The sequence below is a fragment of the Vidua chalybeata genome, chromosome 1 (genome assembly GCF_026979565.1).
Source record: "Vidua chalybeata isolate OUT-0048 chromosome 1, bVidCha1 merged haplotype, whole genome shotgun sequence".
Lineage (NCBI taxonomy): Eukaryota > Metazoa > Chordata > Aves > Passeriformes > Viduidae > Vidua > Vidua chalybeata.
Genome location: NC_071530.1, coordinates 41464406 through 41490566, shown reverse-complemented (window position 1 = coordinate 41490566; position 26161 = coordinate 41464406). Strand labels below are relative to the sequence as shown.

The window sequence follows — 26161 nt, the reverse complement described above, 5'->3', positions numbered from 1 at the left end:
ATGGCCACTGAAGTGACTCGTGGGTCTGGGTGGATGTACAGGATCTGCTTAGCTTGTTATGGTGATCTTGAGGTTACATCCTCTGCTTTCAGGACGTGGACTTACAGTATTTTTTGTCAAGTCTGGATGAATGACATGACTGATGTTGTACGTTGATACACACTACCTGCTGTGGGCTGAGCAAGAATATTGTGTTCCTGAGTGCTGGGCACAGCACCCAGCTCACGAGTGCGGGCACAACTGTGCTGCCGGTGTAGTGTACCACGGACAGTCACCTCCTCGGTGGCCACGGGGCACAGCTTGTGCAAGCGTCAGGCACACGCTTTGTGGCTCGGGCAGCCCGCTGTCCGCCGCTGTCCCAGCGCACACCCCGCCGCTGCTCGGGTGAGTGCCTGTCATGTGGCGGGCGCGTCACGGGGGGCGCGGTGCAGCCGCCGGGGCCGGAGGCGGTCTCAGTGTGCGCTCTGCCCCCGCCACACGCGTGGGTCTGCACGCCTGCCCCACGCCCGGGCACCGCATCCTTCGGGGTCACTCCCCGTGTCGCACGGCGTGTGCGTGTGTGTGCCGGCCGCGGGCACCATGCAGTCGGTGTGCGTGCTGTGCCTCTCCCCGTTCGCCCTGTGCCTCCGCATGTGCGTGTGCGGCCCCCGCCCCTGCGCGGCCCCCGCCGCAGCAGCGCCCTGCCCCTGGCTCGGGCGGGCGGGGGGGCGGCAGGCGGGACCCCGCGGGGCCGCGGGGCACCGACCGCCGCCCCGCTCCCCGCAACGCCTGGCGAGGAGGAGGCGGCGCGGCGGTTCACTCGCCCGCCGCGGCCCAGCCCCTTCTCCCCCGGGCGCCGCCCCTCTCCGCGCCGCCTGTGAGTCAGGGCTTTGCCGGGCACGGGCGGCAGCCGGGGCCGGAGCGGGCGGGCAGCCGCCGCCGCGGGGCTCCATGGAGAAAGCGGCGGGCGAAGGCGGCGGCAGCAACAGCAGCAGCCGCAGCAGCAGCCGCCCCACGTCGGCGGGTTCGTCCCCCTCGTCGTCCTCCGCCAGCCGCGGGCTCCCGGGCCGGGCGGCGGCCGCGGGCAGGCTGGATGGCGGCGGGGGCGGCGGCAGCAGCCCCGGCTCGGCGGCGGCCAGCCCGGGGGGCGCGCAGGCGCCCGGCGGCGGCAGGCGGCGGGAGCCGGTGCTGGAAGGGACGCTCAGCAAATACACCAACCTCCTGCAGGGCTGGCAGAGCAGGTAAAGCGCCGGGCCGGCCCCCGGCGGCGCTGCGGGGCCGCGTCCTCGCCCCCGGCAGCCCCCAAGATGGTGCCCGGGCAACCGGCGCTGCCGCCCGAGCCGACCCCAACCTCCCCTGGCCGCCGCGTCCCGAGGCCGGGCTCCGTTCCCCTCTGTGCCCGCTCTCCTTCCTTTTGTTGGACTTGTTTATTTTCTCAGCCGAGTTTGGCATAAGGGCGGGCGGGGAGGTGGCCCGGCGCAGGGTCGGAGCGCTGTCCCCCGGCGCGGCCGCCGCAGGTGCGGGCGGGGGCAGGGGAGGGCTGAGGCTGCACATGCTGCTGTCCCTGCATGACAGGGCTCCGCTTTTAAGCTCCTTTTTCGATCACGTTAGTTTTCGTCTCTTATGAAGTTAGCTTGGATAACTAAAGAATGAAAAACTGAGAGCCTCCCAAAATAAATGGGGAAAAATATAATGCTTGTGATTATTACTATTCTTTTTTTTAGCTATGAGGTGGGACAGAGGAAACAGTTGCCTTTGTGTTCAATAAAATAACTTCTGTTGCTATGTCCTACCTGTTTGACAAGCCCTAATTTATGCTGATATGGTGACAGGCCCAGGTCCTGCAATTTGTTGGGTGTGGACAGGCTGACTTGCATCTGTGGAAGTCCCGAGGAAGGTCTAGTTTTGGTCTAGTTGCAGTGCAAAATTTTTATGGAGTTGGAGCCAGACTTTGGAGTTAATAGTGCTGTGTTGGGATCTGTTGAAAGCAAAAGAGATATCCTGTTATTTTTTACTTTTTGTTACTCAACTTTGTTATCTTAATGGATGGACAAAGCTGTGTGTCCAAAACACAACTTCTCAATATAAAGCAATATTGTAGTGATTTTAAAGAGAAGAAGATGCTATAAGAGAGAACAAGTACAGGACTAGTTATAAAGCTCTTTACAGACCTTTAAGAAAACAAACAAAAAGACTAAAACCTGCTGTTAATTTACGTTAGGTGATCACAAGCAATAAGAACATGGAAATGGCTGGGATCTTGATGTTCTGACAGTAAATTTAAAGCATTTATAAGTGACAGAGTTGCATAAGTGCCAGGGATGCTCTGTTGCTGAATCGTGTGTGGCTAAATCAGTGCTAAGACTACTGTAGCAGTACTTCCTGGAGAACTTCAGGAGCTGGTCTGATTCCATACACTGGAGGCCATGCATAGGTGTACCAGCTATAAATTACAAGTTTAGTATGAACTGGAGACACACATCTCCATTAAGCTTGACTGCTCCAGCAGAGACATGGAGAGGGCCCTTTTGCTCTCATTTGGTTACTGTAGTTCTGTTCTAAATGCACATTAGACTTTCATCTAGTTGTTGGTTTATGTAAGTCCTCCTGTAGTTTTGTTTAAGAAACAAACACATTTTGATACCTAAAATGTAGGACTGAAATCCATGACTAAGAATTAAAAGCCCCCTCACCCCCTTTTTTCCCCCTTACACCTCCATCTCTTTTTATAGAGACAGTGGCTTCTTTTACTATGTGTGTTTTTAAGGGTTGTAATCTGAAACTGCAAAAGAGAGGTAATTGCTTATAAATCTTTGGGTCTAAAGCTACCTGTTTTTTGTATTTGGAAACATTAAATCTTTGATAAGGCTAACAGCTGAAAATAGAGTGCTTAATATGTGCATGTCCAAGAAATTTTACCTGAAAACATGACGGAAAAAAGACAAATGTCACTTAAACAGTTCTACCACAGCACTTGGAAATTAATGTTGGTTTACTTTCAGCAGTCATTTTTAATAGTGCTTTATTGTGCTTTGTCAATTGCCATTTTTACTTTCTGTATGTCTGGCTTTTTGAGCAAGTGGTTTCTCATGAGGTAGCTTTTAGGATAAGTAACTTTTTTAGTTTGCTTACCTACTCAGTTCTTTTGATGCATGTGGCTGTGGTTTGGGATGTAGAATCTGATACAAGTTCTAAACAGATCAATTGAAACTTGAGGCTCACAGAAGTTGATCTTATTATATAATGCTCAATAAATGAGTAGTGATCCATAGGTTTGAGCATGGTTGTCCATTTGGCCTTCTGGATATTTCTTATGGAATGTGTTTACTGTGAATTGGAGCTCATTCTGTAACAGTCTGTAAGTGACTTTGTAGCTGGCACTTGCAGCATATTTGTTAGCAGACAAATTAGTTTTGCATTTACTTCATTTGAAAAAACACAAGATTGTTCAGCTGCATGATCAATACACCCAGATGGCGTGAATATAAATAAAATGGAAAAATAAAGCGAAAACTGATAGAGTTCACTTATCATGGATTTGGAATGTTCTTCTTTAAAGCTCCTTATCCATTAGCCTAAATAATTTAAATGTAGTTAATGTTAACTCTTGCTGTGTGGTATTGAAGTTGAAAGGCTTTCCTAGATTATCCAACACTTAGTGTGCAGAGTAGCCTTTACAAGTCTGAAGCAATTACTGTAATTTGAATTATAATAAAGTAGTGTCACTTATGAATAAATGTTCCTTTAGCAGGCATATGCAAGATAGTCTGATTTTGGATGAGGGAACTGAATATGATTACTGAGGCATAACACTTCATTTATAAGCATTAACTGAAGTAATTGAAGGCCTCAAAATCTGTCAATCTGGATAGCTGCATTACTTCTTATTTTGAGAATTTCCACATGTTTGTTGTTTGTTACTGAAGAAATCCATTTGTTCTGCTCTAGCAGATCAGGAACAACCTGATCTGGAAATGAGTGAGGTGATTCCTCAGCTTTATGGCAAGCAGAAGGAAAGGGTTGTTTCTTCTTTCAAGGTAGTTTGTCGTGTGAGAAAAGTGTCAAGGGGCCTGGGCATTTGCAGTGTCTCCACTTGAGTCTGTAACTTTCTGTGGATTTATTCTGGTATGGATACAGAGAGTGGAGCTTAATCTGAAACAGCCTCTTTGACATAAGATCACTTGTGTCTGGTCTGAGACAGTATGACATCTGGCTGTCTTTTCTATGAAATTACAAGTAATTGTGTTCTCAATTGAAGTACTGTTACAAATAATTTCTATTGGGATTTACTTGTTACATGTGTATGGGAGGGTAGAGCTTGTATTTTAAGTGGGAATTATGTGGATTTGATGGACAAATATGTCTCTGTAGTGTCGTGTCATGCAAGACCTATTTTTCATTAATTAATTTGAAGTTATTGAAATACTTATTGCCTGTGATGTAACTATCCTGTCTTTTGATTAGACTGGCAAAATGTTGTAAAAAATCTTAAAACTCCCGTTTGCTCAAGGTAATAGGAAATTCACGGTGTCTGCATCCCCCTCTCTGTTTTTTTCCTGAAAATACTTAGTACTTACACTTGTAGGGTTTTATCCTGCAAGTATGTATAAAGTCCTGCATTTGAGCTGGGACTTAAATCTGGGTTTGTAACAACAATAAATGGAGCCATAGCTGATGGATATTGTTGTTTTTCTGAGCTAAACTGCTCTGTGTAAGTTGTTCTGTAGCCCAAGTGTTTTTTTAAACATTATTTTGGCCTACTCCTGTTTCCTCTCTCAGTTGGGAAATGTATTGTGTTACCAGCCTGCATGAATCATACCTCACTTCATGTGCTTGGGCACCACCAGACTTCTTTTGGGGATTAGCTGCATTCTCTGTAGGTCAACAAGAAGTGTACTTTGGGGCATTCTGGGGATTTTTTGCACTCAGGATCTTTATCAGGCTCTCCAATGCTGTGATGTAATCTCTTTTCTTGTGTAGTTGCACAGAGCAGTTGCAGTCTGACTCCTGCCACAACAGAAAGACCCTTTCTTATTATCAGGGTCCCAAGCAGCAGGTAGCCATCAGATTTTAATGTCACTTCAGCAGCTGATTTCACTGGCTCCCAGAACTTGTGCTGCTCTGACTGCAGCTGTTACAGGAGAGTTTTCTATGTATGCTGACAAAATGTGTCAACAGTGTATTCTGCTGTAGCACAAAAATCTGTGTGTAACTTTTTTTTTTTTTTTTTAATTTATATATATATGTTCTGGAGAAACAGATTGTGACCTCCTAGAAGAATTGACAAAGATATCTTCAAACACAGTAATAACCTCCCTCTCCCTCTTTCTGAATCAGCTAACTAGTCTTTCACAGAATTTTGTGATTGACACATCTGCTTGTAGTGTTTTGGGGTAGTTAGCACCTCTAGTACTTGCTAGTATTCTTAGTATTCTTCAGTATAGTATATACTATATATAATATTATATATAGTATTCTTCAATGGTACAAGTCAAGTTGTTTGAGCAATGAATTGGGGCATTTTTCCAGTATAAAAAAACAGTATATAGTTACTGAACAAACTATATGACTATGGTATACCTGTATAGCTGCTGAGGGGGAAATCTGTCCTAGAGAAATAAACTGAGGTTTTTTAGTATAAAAATAAGCCACACTCCTAATAAGCCATATTAGCCATATTAAATAGCCTAACAGTAAGAGAGTATCTGAGAAGGAGAAAATAGCCACATGCTTAATTCAATGTTTGCGAAGTTTGCTGAAATGGGAATTTTTTGTGTTCTTACTGGAGTTAGATTAACACCAGCTCCTCCACTGTGTATTTTTTCATCTTAGTGTGATTCTGTGGCGTGTCTGTCCAGGGCTTTGTGTAGTGTTGTAACACCCTCCAGGATTTACTTGCAGAGTCTGTGAACAGGGAGACTCCTTTTTAAGGAGCTGGAGATATACAATATATTCTGTTTCTTCTGTTGTTCTACATCTCCTGCTTGAATTTTGGAGCCTTGCTTATAATTTGTTAGGAATTGTGTAAACCTCAAAATTTCAAGGTGATTTTATACTATAGTGCTAACATTCTGTTAAAGATTTTACTTGCAAAATAGATTTTACTGGAAACTCTGTTGTCCCTTCACTTGTAGGCTCTATTTGTGGTAGGGAGGCAATGTGAAAAGGAAGAAATCTACTTAAATCCAACTTATTTTAGTTCTCTGGAGCAAATGATGTTTCCTGTGCTAAACACTCAGTAGCTGCATATTTTACCTTATTTAAATCAAGATATATGTCATTAATCTTTAATAAACTTGGAATTTAAAATGCCAAAAAGTCAGTTATTAGTAAATTCTGTTTTGGATTAAGGCACTAATCTGTTTTCTTAATCCTAAAATCTATGTAGCAAAAATAATCACATTGAAGTGTAAGCTTTTTTTTTTTTCTTCTCCTTCCTTCACTTTTTGCTGTTGAAACTTTTCCCTCTGAAGTATAATTAATGTTCACTTAAAAAAGAAACCAAATGAAAGTAAAAAGAAATAAATCAATCTTTTAAAATGTATATCCCTAGTTTCTTTGTAGGAAAATTTAAGTTAAGGTGTACCTTCTCTTTGTTTAGTTAGTGGCTGATTAAACCTAACTGGTTTAATGGCAGGCTGGTTGATCAGTTTGAATAGCTTTTGCTGTTGCCTCAACCATCTCTGTTGGGAGAATGGAGAAGGTGTTTCAAACAGCAAAGTCAGAGAAAGAATTTTAACAAGGTAAGAGAGAGGCTGAGAAATCCATCATTCTCTGCCCTTCAGTAGTGCTTGCAGGGAACATTTGGAAGAAGACAACTTTGAACCTCAGGCTTAAATTGAAAAGGAATATCTTGTGGTTAAGGAATTGGTTTGCATTGTGGGGGTGTGGATTCTGGTTGGAGAACTGCCATGGACATTTCTCTTGTCCCCAGGCAGGTAACCCAAGCTCTTTGTTCCTCAGCTGCTTGTGTCACATGGTGTTGCGGCTGCTTATACCTATGCAGAGGATAAATTCATATAATGGATAATAACCTAATGCAGAAGATGCTTGATGATAATGTAGGAAAAATCTGTTTGAAACAGATGAGACTCGGGCATTTTCACTCAGGCTGTATATTTGGGATTTGTGAGTGCTCTTCAGAGCTGAGCAGCAGTCTTGTACCAGAGGGAATGAAGTGACAGTCAAAATAGAGTGTGGTCTTCCTTTCACCCAGATGTCACACTTAGCTCTCAGGCAGTGCAGAGAAGTGGCAGTTGGCACTAGCACTGAAACAGGCACTTGCCCTTCTCTGGGTTTTGTTATTACTGGCTCATTTTGCTGCTAGCTTTTTCAATGGGGATTTGTGTGCTTAGCAAGGCAATGATAAGTTTGGTTAGAGGGAGCGCACATGCACTTGCTGGCTCATTTAAAAAGCCCCACCAATTTATGAATATGGATTTTGTTAACGTAGGAGAAGTGACAGTAGATTGTTAAACTAAGTAATGTGCCTTGAATGATTTTATGAGTATGTAAGTATTCAAAAGTTTTCCCTAGTCGTTTTATATTTAAAACCAATTGTTCAGTAAGAATCTATTTGGTCTTTAGCTTCACCTAATACTTTTTGTTCTTTATGATATATTTAAAAGACTGAACTTTCTAAGTGAAAAGGTTGCTAAAGATTGCCATAATGATGGCTATTTAATGTACAACTATATTTGTTAAATATGTATTTTAATGAATGATGGAAAAAAGTAGTGAATTTGGTTCATTGAGAAATGCAGTTTGTTTCCATATAATAAACTAATGCAACTGTATTTACAAGTATCTTGACATTGTGCTTTAGATCTTGGAGGCTTTTGTTGATTTCTTCGTGAGATGTTTGATTACTTTTCCGAACGTAATCCAGAGAGACAAAGTTTGATTAGTACTTAACTGTTGCATATAAAATGTTGCTGTAAATTCTGTCTAAATGCTGCTGCACTTCACTTTCCAAGATGGCATTTAATTTATAGGTAATTTAAAGCTGAAGGGTGGAGATTCTTAACTACTCAGTTGTATAGCACAAGCCATAGTATTTGCCATGTTTTCTGTTGTGTCTAGACTTGTGTTTCTCTTTGGATATTGATCTGAGGATTTATCTTCTGGTGGTAGAGGATTCTTCACCATAGCCATGGGAACAATTTGCTCAGAGTTAATCACTACTTAAAAACTGCCTGTTGTACTTAGTGTGTATCAGCCTTTAACTCTTCAGTGAATCTCATGAGGCTGGACTGAACATACCTTGTATCACATTTGGGCTCTACGTTTGTTATTTTTGGGCAGGCTAAGTGGTTATCTTTTATCTGTGTTTGGAGTATCTAGACCAATAGAGTTTTCTTGCTGCAAGTCAGCTCTCCCAGCAACTTTAGTAATTTATGATAGTCCTGATGGTTATTCAGTATTTCAAAGTTTTTATTTAAATGGGACACCAGAACTGTGTGCACATTTAGTTGTAGTTGCATACAATACAAGGATAATGTACTCTGTTTGCTCCAACTCAATATATATTGCCTGCTTAAAAAGTTGAAAGACCAACCAGGTCTTTGTTGGTTATTTTTTTAAAAATTAGGTTGTTAGTTTTGCCTCCTAAGTTTAATTGTTAGTCTGATCACAGGCAACACCGAGACCTCATGTTCTTTGGTGTTGCTTGGGTTCTTCAGACAGGTATCTCCATAGCCACACTCTTGTTATTTTCTATTTACTTAAGCTGCTATATCCTGGTGCTTGTTATGCCATTTTCTCCTGGCATCCAGTATACTACTTGATCCAGGAACATATGGTATAGTACTACCCAAGAGAGTGCCAGAACTGTCAAAATGAAGGGTAGCACTTCACTACCTTTTTTTTTTTTTTTTTGTCTGGGAAGGTGTTGGGAAGGGTTGCTGTGGTAGTTGTCAACCTGCAGACTGCTCTCTCCACAGTTATCATGTTTTGGCATATCCCCAGTGATTTTTCTTGGGCTTTCTCATGGTGCATGCAGGCCCTGGTTTTTGATGGGGGGGGGAAATAGCAGTTAATTATTTGTTTAGGAAGACAATCATTTTAAAGTATAGTTGAGGAAAGTTATTAGTAGTTGGAAGAATTATTTGACCAAAATAATCAGTAGGTTTTCCTTACCCTGATTTTTTATGAGTAATTTCTTTTCCAGGTGAATCCTGTATCTTGTAATTATGACTTTTTTGTCACTAGATGTGTAATTTTATTTTGACAGTATTGGAAAGCATGATGTTGGCTGATGATAGCCTATTTTCATATAATCAGCAATCTTTATGGAAATTTTTCCTCCCATGTAGGTCATTGCTAAGCACTCCAAAGCCAAGTACTGATTGCCAGAATACCCTATTAGAAATATATTCACTCGAATAACCTCACTTAGTTGTATTTTGAGGCTAGCTCCATCTTTTAACTGTTTTTCAGTGCATTTAATGTGTAATTTTCTGTGGTTTGGGTGCTTGCCCATTGTTTTTGATGAAGAGGAGCTGGATGCATCAAGTATTGATGAACCTTAACCTTTTTTTGTCATTCACTGTATGCGTGGTGTAACCTAACAATTTTGTTGGTGATGTTTTTTTTGTTAAAATTGCAGTGAAATTTGGAGTATGAGTCTTCAAAATAAAAGACAGGGATAGACTGATGTGTAGTACTAATTGCTAAATGCTTGGTGCTTGTTTAGGACCTTCCTGCAGGCTAAATGTGGTTGCTGTTGGCTATCAGCATTTGTAGGTGCCTGAAGAGGTACTTGACTTAAAAGATCTTAGGCTGTGAGTTGGATGGTTCTAAGTTGAAATCCCTAAATTGCCATTTTTTATTGTGCTTTTGAGTAAGTTACTACTATAAGTTGATGTATCAAGTACATATTTCTCAGTGACTGAGAAAATGGCTTTTTTCAACTGCACAGCCATTTAGGGGTTGTCTATTCCAGGGTTAAGGCCTGTGCCTTATATAGTGTACCTTTAATCAGGTTTACAAGGTTTTTTATAAAATAAGTTGATATTTTTTTGATTTGCTTGAGAATGGACTTGGAGAACAGTCAAAAGTAGTGGTGAGACAGGAAGTACATAAGGTGGGGCTGTGAGTTGATAAACTTCAGTATTTACCTTACATACAGAATTGTGAACTGCACTCCACTTACAGCTATGTTGGTTGCTACATCTTTCATTGAGGTAGGGCACACACACTGTGAGAAAATCTGCACACTGCAGTCAGAGTAGTGTGTTTAACCTCAGCTGGAGAAAGGTGTGTGTGTTTTTCCAGCTTTGGAATATGGAGAAAATCTTCCTAGTAAAAGGCGACTTGTTTAAGCAAATACAGGCAAGACCAGGCATTCTGCTATTTATCTGCTTGAATTTATGAAATGAAAAAAAAAAAAAAGAGGAGGGAAGAAGAGAGGAAAAGGCCAATTTCTTGTCTGTTGCCATTGTTTGTAGTTGTGTCAAGTTTCTGTGTAGTGCTTTTATCATGGTGATAGGAGGAAAACAATGAACTTAATCATGAAGAAGGTACCAAGGTGTAGACAAATTAACTTTATTCCAGCCCAAAGTAGCACAGTGGAGGAGCAAAACAGGTTATTTACTGCTGCAAGCATCAAGCATTTGGCGGTTTTGGCTGGGTGGTTCATTTAGTTTTGGTGTTTTTATTTTGGTTGTTTTTTAGCTGAAAGGTTTGCCTTCCACACCATAAAGTGTAGTGTGGTTTTTGTCTCTACTTTCTTTGCTTCTCTGCTTTTTTCCTGTTTTACCTTACCAGCTTAGTGAGCTTTGTTTTACATTGTGTTAGTGTATCAAAATTCATCCTATTTTTATTATGCAAGTAGAAGGAAGGGATAGCTTGACAATAGAAAAGGGAGGAAAGAAAAGAGTAGAATGGCTGGAGAGTTTTAGAAAAGGGGTTAAAGCGTTTGGAGGATGGACTGATGAAGGCAAAGCACACTGTAGTGACAGGATGAGAGGGAATAGTTTCACAATGAAATAGAGTAGGATTATGATAGTCCTACTATCATGTTGGGAAGAAATTCTTTACTGTGAGACTGACAAAGCACTGGCACAGGTTACCCAGAGAAGCTGTGGATGCTCCAGCCCTGTAAGTGTTCAAGACCAAGTTGGATGGGGCTTTGAACAACATGCTGTAGTGAAAGGTGTCCCTGCCCATGGCAGAGGGGTTGGAACTGGGTGATCTTTAATGTCCCTTCCGACCCAAACCATTCTGTGATTGTGTGTAAGGGAAGAAACAGGGGTGAGGCGGAAGTAGATGCTCAACTGAGGACAGCACAAGGCTAGACCTTTACTTCTTTAGAAAGAAAGTCTGGAAGTTGTGTAACATGAATTCAGAATGAAGTCTTGAAAACCCAAGTGAGAGAATTTGCTCTTATTTATGCATTTTAATACTGCCATTAAGAATGGCACACAAGAAGTAGTGAGTAAAGTAGTGTTTTTTAAATTGCAGAATGTGCAGTGAGGATTTTTCTGGTTTTGCTTTCTTCCCTTTGCCATCTTCTGTAGCAGAGCTAATTTCAGGTAAGTAGAGGACTGATGTGAATAGCAGTCAGAGGAAGCTAGTGACAGTATCTATCTGGATATATATTAACGTGCCAGACTTACCTTTGCCCTTTTAAACACAGTATTGTTTATATGGGAATTCAAGCATCTGTGATGATTAAACTATTTTCTTGCTAAAGGTTGTAAGTATTGTTTTTTCATTTTTGATTGGAACACTAATGATCTGGATTTTTGTAGAAGAGTATTTCTAGAAAAAAAAAATATATGTGTGTACAAAGCAGCAGCCTAATGTATAAAGGTCTTCAGAAGTTATGTTTGCTCACCAATCTAAATACTCTTTTTTTCAGAAGGATCAAGGCTAATGCTCTGCATATCTTGCAACATGTTGTTGAAACCACCCTCTTACGGGTTCTGTGGACTCTATACATATCTGTCAAAGAGACTGTTGACAAGATACTTGTTAAAGATTGCTGCATATCAGATGACAGGATAAAGACCAAACATAGAAACTTAAACTTCTCATTTCAGTCAACGAAATATTAGTTGTAAGAGTAAAGGCAAGGGAAAAAACTATTGGATTGTGAAGTATTGGCACAGAAAGTTGAAAAGTTCCAGCTATTCTGAGATGATGTAAGAAAGGTCTGGTTTCTGCAAAACTTTGTTTGAAGAAGCTAGGTGCAGAAGAGCTGGAAGGAAACTAGCATGCTGATCTTGTCAAGATTCTTTGTATATCATATTTTCTTCCATATGATGTGTAAAGAAAATACTTCATTGGATATGTTCATTCTTCCCAACTGGGAACTTTTTAGACTGTGGATAAAAAGAAAATTTCAAATACTAGGAAGAATGAACAGAAGGGAAGACATAAAATTGGGAACTTGAGAAATTGCCAAAGTAAGACCTTAACTTGCCTTTTGCTTCTTTTTTTTTCTTCTGTGTGTTTATCTCCCTATATATAAGAATATGCAGTTCACAAAAATGGCATTAGTATAACATAGGTGAGTTCTCAGCCCCTTGTGTATGGCAGTGAAATGAATATTTATTGTCCAACAGGTTTTGCCAGTGAAATAATATTTTAAATGAAACTTACAGTTGGGGGAAATGCCAACATTCATGCGTTTCAAGTTTGACAATCTAGATAATAAATTATCTGCATTTTGAAAGTGAAAATAACAGCTCATATAACCATTGCAGTAAAAAACCACAGAACAAATTTAAAACTAGATGTTTTATTCCATCAACTTGCACAAAAATTATCGTTGAAATCAATGTGTTCAGAAGGAGTTTCCCTGCTAGAAAATATCTAGTATTTCATGTATTCACTTAGAATATATCATAATACTTTATATCTAGAACAGCTATAAAGAATATACCCTCAATTAAATATAAGAAGTACAGAGTGGAATGGAGGAATGAAGAATTGGCTTGAGGACTGGTGTCTCCTGGCATCATATATGTATCTTTTTCTCTTGGAAATGACCTTTAAATTTTTTGTTTTCCTTTTGCTGGTGGTAATCAGATCTTATTACTATGAGTATCTTCCACATAAATTACATGAGTAATGCAGATATGTCCACAAGCCAAAAATAGCTAAATGAATGTGAGGCAGGTATCAGAAAGCAAGATTCTTGAATACAGAAGCTTTGTATAGGCATTATAAATCTGGTGACCTAGATTGATGAAGATAAGCACACTTCTGATAAAAGGTGTTTCAAACTATTTCTCTTTTTTGTTAGAAATGGTAAAGGGGAAAAAAAAAAACCTTGCACGTTTTTGTCAGTATTGCAGTGCATTACTCAAAAATAAAATACTAAAACTGATTTGTAGCACAATTGTTCTATTGTTTAAACTTTTAACACCATATTTTGGTGTGATAGTGTCTTCTTAAAAAATCCAAAGTTTTTTAAAGTTTTTATCTTTCATCTGAAGACACCACAGGTACTTCACAAAATTTTGAAACATCAGATGTGATGCTTAACATTCCTGAGGTTAGAGTAAGAGAGGCTGGATCTCTAACTGACCACAAATTTCCTCATTAAATGATTACTAGATTATAAATATATATTGTTTTTCTTTTCTTGGTGTAATGGCGACGTCTAAAAATGACTCTCATTGATTGAATACAAGATGATTTTCAAATCTAAACATTAATTTTTCAGTTTACAGGAAGGTTATTATTTCTTGAGGTCTTTTATTCCTTGATGTTTTTAGCTACAGACTACAAAGTAACAGTGAAGAGTTTCTATCTCCTGGCAATGATTCTTGCTGAGGACAGGGCATTGCAAAACAAGGATGAACTCTGAAGGTCTGGCAAAGAAGTCAGTGAACTGTGATACAACCTCAGTAGAACTCTGCTGACTCAAGGCAGCTAATTGAAAATTTATGCAATAATATCCATCGATAGGATGTGGTTATGCTTTGAACCTCATTGGATTGCATTATTGTAATGCAGTACGGTCAGTATCTTTCTTTGACGGGTTCTTGTTAAAAAGTTGAATTCAACAAAGGAGCTTCTGAATATGGAAAAATGTCAACTTGAAATCTAATGGATCTAAAAACAAACTAGGAGTAGTCTTGAATATATTTGAAACCTTTTCTGCCATTTTAAAAGCACAAATGAAATGCTTACCAGTCCTTAACATAACATGTACTGAGAAAAAAAAGAAAAATAATCTTACATAATATGGCAATCTTTATTCATAGTAACTTCCTTTTGTAGATCACGATGTAAAATTAATTTTTTTAAAAAATTAACTGTGTAATCATGCTGTACTTCCCTGTCTACGCTTCTATTGACAGTACCTCTGTTCTCTTTTGTTTCTTCAAGCTATTTTGAGCATCCTAAGGCATTTCTGTAATTCCATATTCTGTTTGTAAAAACTACAGTTATAATTGATGCTGATGCAAGTCCTGTCCACTTAAGTCTGTGTCCACATTTAATACTTACCCGGCATCATACAGTATATCTGCAATTGTTCCACACCCAGTATGGAATGCAGTTTACTCTGCCTAGTGAAGTCATCATCAGGGAGATAGTAAAAGGGATCTGGAGGCTGCTGATAAAATGTGTAGTTCATATTTTTCTTTTCTATTTCTTATTTTCTCTCTGTTTCTCTCTGGGAGGCCACTTTAATCCAAACATGCTATTGAGGCTTATTTCAGAATTATCTCTTCTCCTCCCACATTGCACTGGTTAGGGGAAAATTGATAATTTTCCCCCAAAGTGAGAGCTGGAACACCTGATCTGGGAGTAGTTCTGTCTAGCTGGGTCTCTTTGCTCCTGGATGAGAAAAACACAGCCAGAGACTGGAACACCAGAAACTTCTAATTCCTTGTTTTTCTTCTGTTATTAAATATCTTGCTAACAGGACTGCTAGTTTTCCCCCTAGTGAAAATGTAATTATGCTGGGAAATGCACTGGAACTCTTATCCTTCTTTTCTAATTAAGATACTAATTTAGACTTGATAGTCATAAGAAGCTGTGAGAACAGCCAGTATCTTAAAGCAGAGCTCACAAATGTGGGAATGGACTGCAGTGAGCAGTTGATGACCTGTGGGTTGTGACAGCCATGTTCAGCTGCTCTGTCCTTGCTGGGGGTCAGGGACTCAAACTGCTAGTTTGCTTCTGCAGCTTTCTGGTAATCCAGTGCTTTCCCAGCCTTTATGTCCTGGCGTGCCCCGTGCTGCTTAGGGGGTGTGGGCAGGTGAATCCCGCATTCCCCGATGCTCAGGAGTGTTCTGCCGTGGTGGTTTGTGCTGGCTGCCCTCAGCGCTGCCTTGGTGCACTCAGCACTGCATGGCCTGGGGTTCATCTGCACCTCTGAGCTCGCTGGTGAGAGCTTTCAGCTGTACTGAGCTCATTCACAGCCCCTGGGCCCAAAGGATAGGTGGCAGGCACGGCTTGCTTCATCCAGTGCTTTAAATGCTGTTGGCCAAAGGAAATCCTGTGACAGATACTGTAATTTTGCTGTGCCGTGAACCAAAAGGCTGGCAGATCATTCAGATGTATCTCAGGGTTTCCTGTAGCACACTGTGCTCCTGTCTGTGAGGGAGAAGAATTGGAAGTGTCTCCCTCTGCTTTGACCTTTTGTAGAGGGGTGAGATGACTGTGAAAGCTGGTGGGAGGTTTAGGTGGCTGCTCCCTGGGCACAGGGTTTCTAGTGGGAGTCCCTGCATTGAGGGATGAGCTGCAGAAAATAGCTGGAATGTCTAAGCAGACTGGAGCAGCTTACAGCTGCTCATCACTTAGGTTCTTATCTTTTCACTATGCTAGTTTTTCAATGGAGGAATTAAAGCCTTGAGGAGAAGAACTGATTAGCTGCCAGCTGTGATCTTGCTTCTTGAGCTGAACAAACAGGTTGGCAGTGCAATATTAAGTTTTTCTGCAGGATCAGATAAATGATACGAGTCTGCCTGTCCTTCTTTCCATGTTCTAAGGATCTCTCTCTTTCCCATTTATTTGATCTTTTTGATACCCTGACAGCAAATGTAGGGGGGAGTAGTGCTATAGGAGGTGGGCTGAGGAGAAGAAAACATTTGAAAGTAAGGAGATCAGATATGAACATATTACAGGTGCTAAAAATTAGAGGTAGATGAGCTGTGACCTCAGGTTCCAGAGAAATGGCTAATGACATGATGCTTTTTGTCGGTTTTATTCCCCTTGAGGTTAATTTTTTTTTTTTTTCAAAAGTGGCACTTGAACAGATTGAGCACAAGAGGTGGAAATAGGTGTCTCAACTGAGGGAGCTGGAAAGCTTAGTGGAACTGTCACTAGTAATAGAGAAAGCAGCTGGTATAGGCAAAAATATAGTACAGTTTCTCACAGATATTTTTTACTTGAGATGGTGTCAGGACATCAGGAACAGATATCCGAGAGACTGAAAATACCTACTCTGAGCTCTCATGTTGAGTTCTAACTTTCATTGAATAACTCCCTCAACTGGATTTAATTATTAGAATGCCGAATTGCCTGCTTTTTAACAGAAAATTAAAAGAATTATGAAACAAACTTGGTTCTGGAAATGTGAAAACTGTTTCTGCTCTGGCTTTTTATTTATGTATTGCCTCCATTTGTTTTGTGCTTACATTTTTGGTTTGTTGGTGGTGTAATCTTCTGTTAGGTACTTGGATTCTTGGATGGATCTCTTCTGTTTGAAGGAGTATTTTACACTTGTGAGTTGGTTAATGCACTCCCCTTGCACCTCATTTCTGTAGACATGTGCCAACAGAGAGTTCAAAGGTTCACTTGAATTGTCATCTTTATACTGCTGAAGGAAAAAATTAAACTACCTTTTGTATTTCCCTTCACAGGAAAATGATCAGCTTCTTGAAATCCCTGCTATCAAATTTTTTCCTGAAATTCTTTTTTGTGTATTGTTACCTGCTTTTTCATTCTTTCAGAGTCTGCATAGTAGGTGAGCTGGCTATTGCAGTTCTAACAGCAAGCATGAGGTTTACTCTTAGAGGAGTTTAAGAATATGCCTTAAATTATTGCTGGTGTTTTAGTATATTATTGAGAAGTTTTTAATCCAAGTAATTTGTGAGTTTTTTTGTGTGTGTTTGTGTTTTTTTTTGGCTTTTTGTGGTTTTTTTTACAGTTTTTTTTAACTGTTCTTTTATCATGCTGTCTGCTTCTCAGTGCTCAAAATGAAATGAAAAGCAGAGAAGGTTACCTTGTCAAATGCTGCAGTGCAGGACCAGTGTGAGTACTGAGGGGGTGTGGTGAGGGCAGGTAGTAGGGTACCAAAGAGCACTGTAGAGCAGGAGTGACCTTCAAATGTCAAATCTCTGTTAGGAAAGAGACTTAACAGTTTGTGCTCCATAAAGTGAATGAATGCTGCTTTACAATTTTTTTTTTTTTGAGAAATAGTAACTTTTATTTTTTTTAACAGCCATTTCAAAAAACTATCTCTCTGTAGTTCAAATTTTCAGTTGGGATGTTTCTTTTTGGACTTTTCCCTACCCTCTTTTTTTTACCCTACCCTCTTTACCCTACCCTTTTTTTGCTTGAGCAATTCTAACTGTAATCTGGATGTCTCAGACACAGTGAGCAAGAGGAGTTATTTTTTTGGGGAAGGAAGAAGTGGAAATAAATCATATGTTGTCTATTTGTGGTGTCAGGTAAGAGAAACTATCAGCTAAGGAGCAACATCTATTAAGACTGTTTGCAAACAGTTGATAACATTTGATAAACTAAAAAGAGGCTACTGACAAGTGGAGAAGTAGAGAAGTACTTAATACACTATTGATTTTTTAATCATAATTAGGGACAAGGAAAAAAGCTAGATGGAAGAAGTCTTTAAACTACACTTGCAGAAAAGACATGGAAATAAATTCTAGGTCATTACTGAAGAGAACTTAGTGTGGTTGAGTAATTTTACTGGCTTCTGTTTTTTAAAACTGTGGACTTCTGGTAACTGAAGGAAAACATATTGTTTATATCTGCTAGTTGAGGAAATGGTTATGCTATAACAACGTTCCTTCTTCCAAATCTCCCTGTAGCATTTTGTTATTATGATTGTGGAGTTTCATGAAAAAGTTTGAAATGTAGCCTAAATGTTAAGGCACTAAAAGTAAGATTTGGGGTTTCAGCTGTTACTAGAACCATTGAACTTCATGTCTAATAGATATATCACAACTTGATGTTGCTTCCTGTAACAGCAGGAGAAAAAGCCTGCTGTTTTGCTATATTTAATGCTGGTTTTTACTTTTACCTGAAGGGGAGAGCACAAGCTTGACCTGAGAGACTATAAAAATCTGAAGCTGACTTAGAAGCAGACTCCAAGAGATATTTTATTTGTCTCATTAAGTTAGTTCATTGTTCCATAGTTTTATCTTTTCCAGGCAGTTCATTCTGCTTTATGCCATTGATAAGCAGAGACATTGTCAGCATGTTTTAAATAATTTGATTTTGCTATAATATTGTCATTATAGGCCTAATTTCTTTAATTCCCCTATACTAGTTTATTTCAAAAGGGAAGAGCTTAAGCTTTCCTTTTGAAGCTGTTGGTTCATAGCTGTTCATAGCTCAAAAGTTCATTGTTTCAGTTATGACAAAGGACTTGTTTTTGTGTGGGAGGGTGGACTAGATCAGAAATTCCCAAATTGTTTTTGATAGTAGCGTGATTGTAACCATAGGAATGACAGCAGAAATCATTAAGCTTTAAAAAAGTTAGTAGTGAGTTTGACCTTTGCAGAACAGACTGATTGCTTTTGTATTAAGAATGGCATCAAATTTTATTTGAAAGTACTTACCTGCCAGCTGATCAGACACTATGACTCTTCTCAGTCATTCAGTAAGATGCAACAAGAGATTTGACAGAAACATATGTAGTGTAATGTAGGAGGCTCCTGAAAAAAGGAGTTTTCTAATTTTAAAATGTGAGCACAGTGGAAATTAATTTGGCAGGACTGCTGGTGCTGAGTGGTGCAAATTGTTCTTACTATCAGTTTTTTTTTACTATCTAAGATTCTTATTAGTGAAGTAGTTGTTATTGTGGGGCAGGCTGTGTTTTCAGTCTGGGAGAAAGTAGTTGCACATAATTGAGTAAAAGCTTTCTTGCCAGGAGTTTGGGGTAGTTGAAAGTTGATAGTGGGGCAACAAGTGAGCTTCTCTGTGCTGTCAAGTCAGGACTGCTATGTACAGTCACAAATGCATGTGACCTTGTTGTGGATGAGTAGAATATGCACCTCATTCAAAAGAGAGACACAGCAATGTTTCCTGAGGCAAAATAATAAATTGTCAGAGGTAAATGAATTTGATGGAATTAAAAAAGGTTTAGCAATGGTTTGACAAGGTTCAATAAGCTTGATGGCAAGGTTCACCTTATTAATTACTGAATGGAAGAAATATACACAGGAAAGTTGAAATAGAATCAAGTTAGAATGATTCACATGTAGACCAGAGATGCAAAGAGAAAGGAGGACCCTCACGTTATGTCACAACGTTCAGAGAGAACCCCCTCACTTTCTTAACTTCTTATGGAGAATACGTGGAGCTGGATCCAATCTTAGTCTCAGACTTGGACAAAAATTGATCTCTAACGGAATTATCTGTACAATATCTATAATAATATTAAGCAGCTATGTGGATTGGCAGTGTTTCATTAGAGTTAACTCAGCATGCTATCATTCTGTCTCCAAGAATCTGTCACACATAAGGGATCTTTCTGCTTTGTGTAAGGAAGGATCTCTTGGTCAAGTAAGGAATCTTAAACCTCGAGAGGCATCCCTGCTCAAGGGGAGAGTCGCCTGGCAGTTCAGTTGCAATTCAGGGAGAGCTCCAGTTGGATCCATCCTGATAGGAATATTTATGCAGTGAAGTAGTTGGCTGCTTGGCAATAGTGTAAACCAGATGGGTGTCTTCATTTTAGCTGTTATCTTGTTATGTACTTTGCTTCCTTGCATTTCTGCATTTTGAAACCACCTTTAGAAATATTTTTCCTGAAGCACCTTCACTCAATTATACCTGAGCCAGGAGCTTTACAGCTCACAGGTTTACCATAGGGCATGAGACCTGTGGCTTCTTAGTCAGCCTGTACCAAATTAAGGCCTGGGGTCAAGTAGCCACGCAGACCTACAGCTGAAAATACTGACAATCCATTGGTTTCCATGTGATACTTGTAGTTGCAGAGGAATTGTTTTTGTTGTGGTGGCTTTTTTTTTTTTTTTTTCTCCCTGCTTCATGCATGACTCTGCAAAGTTCCCCTTCTACCCAAAGACTGACATGGCTGTATTATTCTGAATCCAGCTCTCATTCCTGGATTGGTGCTGCACTGGGATGTGTTGCTGGGTTGTGTGCTGCTAATGGACAGTGATGGGGACAGAGCAGGGAAGGTGACAGAGCAGAGCTCTGCATGACATCAAATAGGGGAGGCTAGTTCAGCTGAACTAGGTTTTTAAAGAGCACACCAGTAATTTTTCCTTGAGGACGGAGAGAGATTTAACTTGTGCTTTTTAAGGGCTGCCTTTTTCACTTTGCCCGATTATGTGATGTAACACTTCATTGAGATTTTGGGGGAAGAGTTGCTGTTTATTTTGCACCATTGCTGTGGACTGTGGTGTAAACATGTTTTAGCCTAAATTAAGTGATTGGAGTTTGGAGATATAAGTTGGACTCATATCTTAAATTTAACCTTCTTTCCCCCCCTTCATTTTAGTTAACTGATCATATGTTGAAAAATACCAAATCTACTTCACGTATTTTCTTCAGTAAAGTAGTTTTGGAATGGAATTGTTCACATAGAATGGGAGCAATGATAAGAGGATGGCTGTGCTGATTTTCTTCGTCTTCATCCATGGAGATTACATAAAATGTCAATAAGATTAAATATAGTTTTGGAAAGGGTTTTAGTTTCTAGGGGAGTGTCACGTTCTTTAGAATTTCATATCAGTAACTTGAACAGAATTAAATATCTCTGAAATTGGTGGGAAGTAGCAAAACCCCTCAATTTTCACTAACCTAATAATTAGCCTAATGTACATATAATCTAGTGCAGAAGAGTGTTTTGCTCTGAATGGTGGTTGGAAGTCTAGTTATTAAAGTGCTTTTTTAGACTGCAGTGTCAAATGATTCTTCAGACTTCTGTTTATTTAGTTTTAGGTAGATTTAATGAATCTTTTGGCACATGCCGTTGCCAAACTGTTCTGCTTGTCTGTTCCTTCATCCCTCCACTTCATTTCCTCTCTAGATTGTTTCTTGCTTGTTGGCAGCAGAGTGGTTGTAGTAAAACTGATGTTCTGTCTTAATGAATCATGACATGTGACTGTTCTAATTAATTTTCAGCAACATGTTTCTATTGAAAACTTTTAGGTTGGTGACATCTTTTTATTAAGATGGTTTATGAATCCTATCTAAACCTTTATATTTCATGTTCAAAAATAAAAAAAATGAAGGAAGAGAGAAGTAATAATGAAGATAGTTCAGTTATTCAGCTATTTAGTTCAATAATTAGTATATATGAAATAGTGCAGTTGTTAGAATAGAATTTTTAGTAGAGTTGCATGTCTTTCCTCTGAGATTTTTGCATTGTGTCTTAAAGCAGCCTTGGTTTCCAGTAAGCAGTAAAAATGAATTTGAAAGAACTCCAATGGCCATTTTGCTTGCATTGACATTTACTCCTTTTTATTTATGTGCAGGGCAACTCCCTGAAGATTCCTGACTTAGCACTACACTGTTATTGTTGAATATGGGACTATATTCACCTGTGAGGGGCATTAGAGTTTACCTACAGAGATAATTTCCCTGGCTTTTAACGTGGAGACGCTGAGGCCAAATAGTTTGGGCTGAGATAACAGACTCCTTTTGTCTCTGTAATTGGCTTAAAGACTTGAATGATACTCCTGATTTCTGTACTCTCATTGTTAAATTGAGCAAAAAGCAGTACTTGAAAGTAGCTGAACTACTCTACAGCTGCTCTAATTGAAGCTAGAGTAGTCTTGTAATTTGAGCTACTTCTATTTGCAGTCTTTGCTGTCTGTTTTGTGGTCTATTACCTGAATAGTTTGCCTGATATTCATGCCTGGAGGTGTTAGGCAGTCTCCTGGTTTGTCATCCAGTTCTTGTCTTCTCAGCGTCAGCATTTGTGCTGTTGTCCAGGGTCACTCCCTGTGCCTTTGTTGTTTGTTTCATTAATATTTCAGTCCCTGAAAGTTTATCTCCGGGTGAAATCCTAACTAACGTCGGGTCTGGCATAAAAACTCGGGGTCATACTGGTTTTCTCATAGCTGAGTGCTTTTCTGTATACGGTCTGTAATTCTTGGCAGCAAAAGAGAGCTCCAAAAATCTACAGATGTTTGAAGGTGCTTCTCCTAAATGGGACATAATATTCAATAACAGTAGTTGTTGGAGAAGAGAGGGGAAGAGTTGGGAGGTACAAGTCAGAAGCATAAACCAACTTCACCTCTGCAAATAAGGGTTCAATTTGTCACTGGTGCACCATAAGAGGGAAGTGATAATAAAGCTTAGGATGTGGCCAGTGGAAGATACTCTGTATTAGACACAGGGTGTGTGACTTTATTACTTCCTTCATACATTTTATGACCTGCTACTAAAGTAGTTCAGAGGGCAAGCTCTAGTTGCTGAGGTGAAGGAGAGGGTTGTGGAGATATTTCAACTGAATATAAGTTTTTTGTTCAATAGCCTTTTTCAGGGGTGTTTGTGTTTGGGTTTGCTAAAATTCAGTAGCTGCAAATCGTAGAGAATTTGGATTACAGATGATAGTATTTTGAGGTAGAACTGTGATTTAGACCTGGCTGACTCACCAATTCGGTGGGATGTAGTTTTCTTTAAACTCTGTTGCATGGTAATGCTGGTACAAAACCAGAAATTCCAGGCTCTGAGACTGTGTGTTGTGGGGACATTACATTAGGTGACTGAATTTGCTGCAAGTCTCTCATTATATTTCATGACAACCAGGCTGTCAAATGAATATATTTGATTCATTTGTGGATGTTGTAATAGCAAGTAGCAGAAAGACCAAGCAAAGGTCACATCTTCTCTAGTCAATCTGTGAAGTCTCCTGCAGGATGTGACAGGTAGCAGACAGAAATCTCCTTAAAATACTGCCCTTGGTCAAATATCACTTCATTATTGATTTGTCTTTATATATTGCTATATTGGAAGCGTGTTCTCTGTGTGTGTGCATATCCCTACTTAAAGGAGAGAATGTTGAAAGAACAATACATAGTAGTGTCAGTCACTGTTGGACTCATTAGTGCTCTGAGCAGCTGCCTTCCTAGTGGCTGCCTTCAGTGCTGCCTTCTTTTGGATTACTTTCCTTCAGATTTGGTATTTAGTTAGTTGGAGAATTGTATTTTTTGGTATGTCAGGCCAACTTCTAAGCTGTTTATTTAATTCTGTATTTTTATAAGTATTTAATGAAAGATGAATGGATACTCTGCACCAGGCGATTTCTGATGTGAAGTGTACTTGCCAAATCTGTCAGATCTTTTGAAACATTATAACAGAAAGTGTCAAGCAAAAAAGTGACATGTTTTTTCACAAGGTCGAATATTTCTGTATCACTTGCAAATTTTGGTGGAGTTTTGTGTTATAGAAAAGAATAGGCAATAAGATTCCTGCCATAGCTGGTGTAATTTTGGGAGGTGTTTAAAGTTGTGTGGTAATGCAGTTGTTTGCTCAGCAGAGTTTTGATAACTGCTCATGTGACTAGAGGGATTTACAAATATTGCTGTGTAAAAGCTTCTTTCACAAGCTAGGTATAATTGAATGTCTCATTACATATATATATTTCTTCTCTTTATTTTGGGGAAGAAACTCAGATTTTTTTTTTTTTCTGATTTTTAGTGTGTGTGTTCCCCTCCCCCCAATATTTAGGTTTGGGGGGCTTTTTGTGTGTTTTCGCATTTGGATTTTCTTGGTAGGTGATCTGTTACAAAAATGAGAGCAAATTACTTTTTGTCATTTACTTACTGACTCTCACCAAGTTTGGTAATAAGGTCTTCTAACAGTAATTTCTCTGGGTATTCTTAAGGTACTTTGCAACTAGAATATTCCTTGACTAGCTACATGCATTCTACTTCCTTGCATCTTCTTGAGGATGACTAGGTGAAAGCTAAACATCTGAATGTAAAGCCCAATTTAGCTAGATTTAGGGATAACAGAAGAAAGTGAAGCACTTGATTTCTGATAGCTGCCTTGTTTATTGGTGGGATTTTTATTGCTGGTTGGGACAGAACAATACTGCACATAGGCTTGGAGCAGAGAAGCAGTTGTCCATACAGGCTGCAGAGTAGGTGTCTGTAATTTTACTTTCTCAAAGGAGCAAAGCCTTGCTCCTGGATAAAGTGGAAAGGTGGGACTGGAAGAAGATGAACCAGACAACTTCATTCCTTTTGGTGTCCAGATGATTGCAAACAACTCTTGTGGGCTTGGTTTCAGTGAGAACCAATTTAGCTACTGAGCTTTGTGTCATGCAGAGCACTGCCTTCCCCTCAGATGGGGAATGACGTTGGTGTGTGTACAGCTAATTTTCTTGATCTTGTTTTAGAATCTCATAGAGTTGTGTCTTTCTAAAGGCTAACATCCTTTCATTACATGCAGAATCATTAGAAGTAACATGTAAGTACTCAGTTCTTGTTTTGTTTTAGGTCTTCATTGTTTTTCTTATGAAGGAAAGCATATTTTCCTGCCTGGAAGCTCTGTTTTTAATTTGTGACCTAAATCAAGCTGGGTAATAACATTTCTAGAATTAAAATTACAGCAGCCCATTTATTCCCTCAGTTATGTCCCTTTTCTCTTGACCTGCAATACAAAAATTTCGGTCCGCTTAATTGTTAAGTAGTAGTGAATTTGGAACAAGGAAAAGGTGGAAAGGATTACTAAATGACACAAAGTAGCATTGGGTGGCCAGCCAGTGTGATGGGCTGTGAGCAGTAGGTGCAGTTAATGGTATCAAACTCAACTGTGTACCTTTTGTTTATGTTTGCCCCTAAATTGCAATTGCTACCGCTCAGCATGGCCATGTTATACTGTAGCATAGATTAGTACTATGAATGTACTTCTCTACAATTCTCTGTGAATTCAAAGCTGGATGGGTACAAATGGATGCATTATTTTTAGGCCTATTCTTCCTCCCTCTTTCCTAAAAAGCAACCCCTAAGCAATTCTTAATGTTTATCCTTACTGTAGTCTCCTCTTCTGTAAAATCTGGGCAATATATCCATTTGTCACTACAGAGAAGTTCAGACAGTTGAAAATAATTGGCATTGTAAGCAGAGGTTGATGACCTGATGAGCTGGTCAGTAGCAATTGTGTCTTCACTGAGAAAGAAGTGACATTCTGATTCATAAAGAGGGCCTGCTGAGACTTGACAAGACAGGAAAGGAGATTTCTCTGAATATTTTATTTGTGTGAGAATTTTGTAGATGTTAAAATCATGAAGGGCCTGATCAGCAAAAAAAAGCTGGTCATCTGTTAGCTGTGGCTGATACTTCCTCTGTTTCTTAACCAAATTTTAGATGTGGAACACCTCTAAAAGTATCCAGCAAATTGTAGTTCATCTTTGACTGAATTCCAGTAATGCTGAAAAATTACCATTCTAAAAATTCAGTTTTCATACAGAGATGCTCAAAGTCAGTAAAGTTTTTAATGAGTCCTGTGATCCTTACACTTTCTTATGTTAAAAAATGATAAATTGAGGAGCCTCAGTGCAGAAAGGGTGGTAGAATGACTGAAATGTAAGCATGTTCTCCTGATCATCAGTTTTTAAATGACAACTTTGGAGATAATTTTTAATAATAAAGTCCTTGAATGTGTGCGTGCTATGCTTTATCTATATTGGCTTGAATAATTCCATTAGTTTTATGGATCGAGGTAAAAAGGGAAAAAAAGAAGCAATTTTATGAATGTGGTGTTCAGGATGTCCTAATAAGATACAGTTTCTTAAAAATGAAACATTTCTGTGTGACATCTTATTCAGTTACTGGAGCCATAAATTTTGCTTTTGACACAGTAATTTACTTTCTATCCTACAGTTCTAATATTTTTTAAAACTACTTCTAAAAAAGGAAGAAGATTACAGAATAGTTTGATTTCTTATTCTTGAAAATCTTCCTTTAGAGGGTTAGGGAATCAGTGAAGAAAATGTGCTGGCAGTGACAGGAGATTGGAATAGATTGAAAGGAAAACATGTTTGGAAACTCAG

The 26161-nt window shown here is 39.4% G+C and overlaps 1 protein-coding gene across 2 annotated transcripts in view; it reads left to right on the top strand.

Annotated features, from left to right (window-relative positions):
* Nucleotides 1-756: 756 nt before the first annotated feature.
* The window catches only part of OSBPL10 (oxysterol binding protein like 10), a 112397-nt gene continuing 86992 nt past the window's right edge, over nt 757-26161 (top strand). Inside the window, exon 1 of one of the 2 annotated variants that reach the window (XM_053950058.1) lies at nt 757-1220. In XM_053950058.1, the coding sequence (XP_053806033.1) occupies nt 931-1220 (290 nt within the window). In that variant the 5' untranslated portion in view covers nt 757-930. The remainder of the gene's footprint in view (nt 1221-26161) is intronic. The other variant, XM_053950069.1, reaches the window with a different exon arrangement.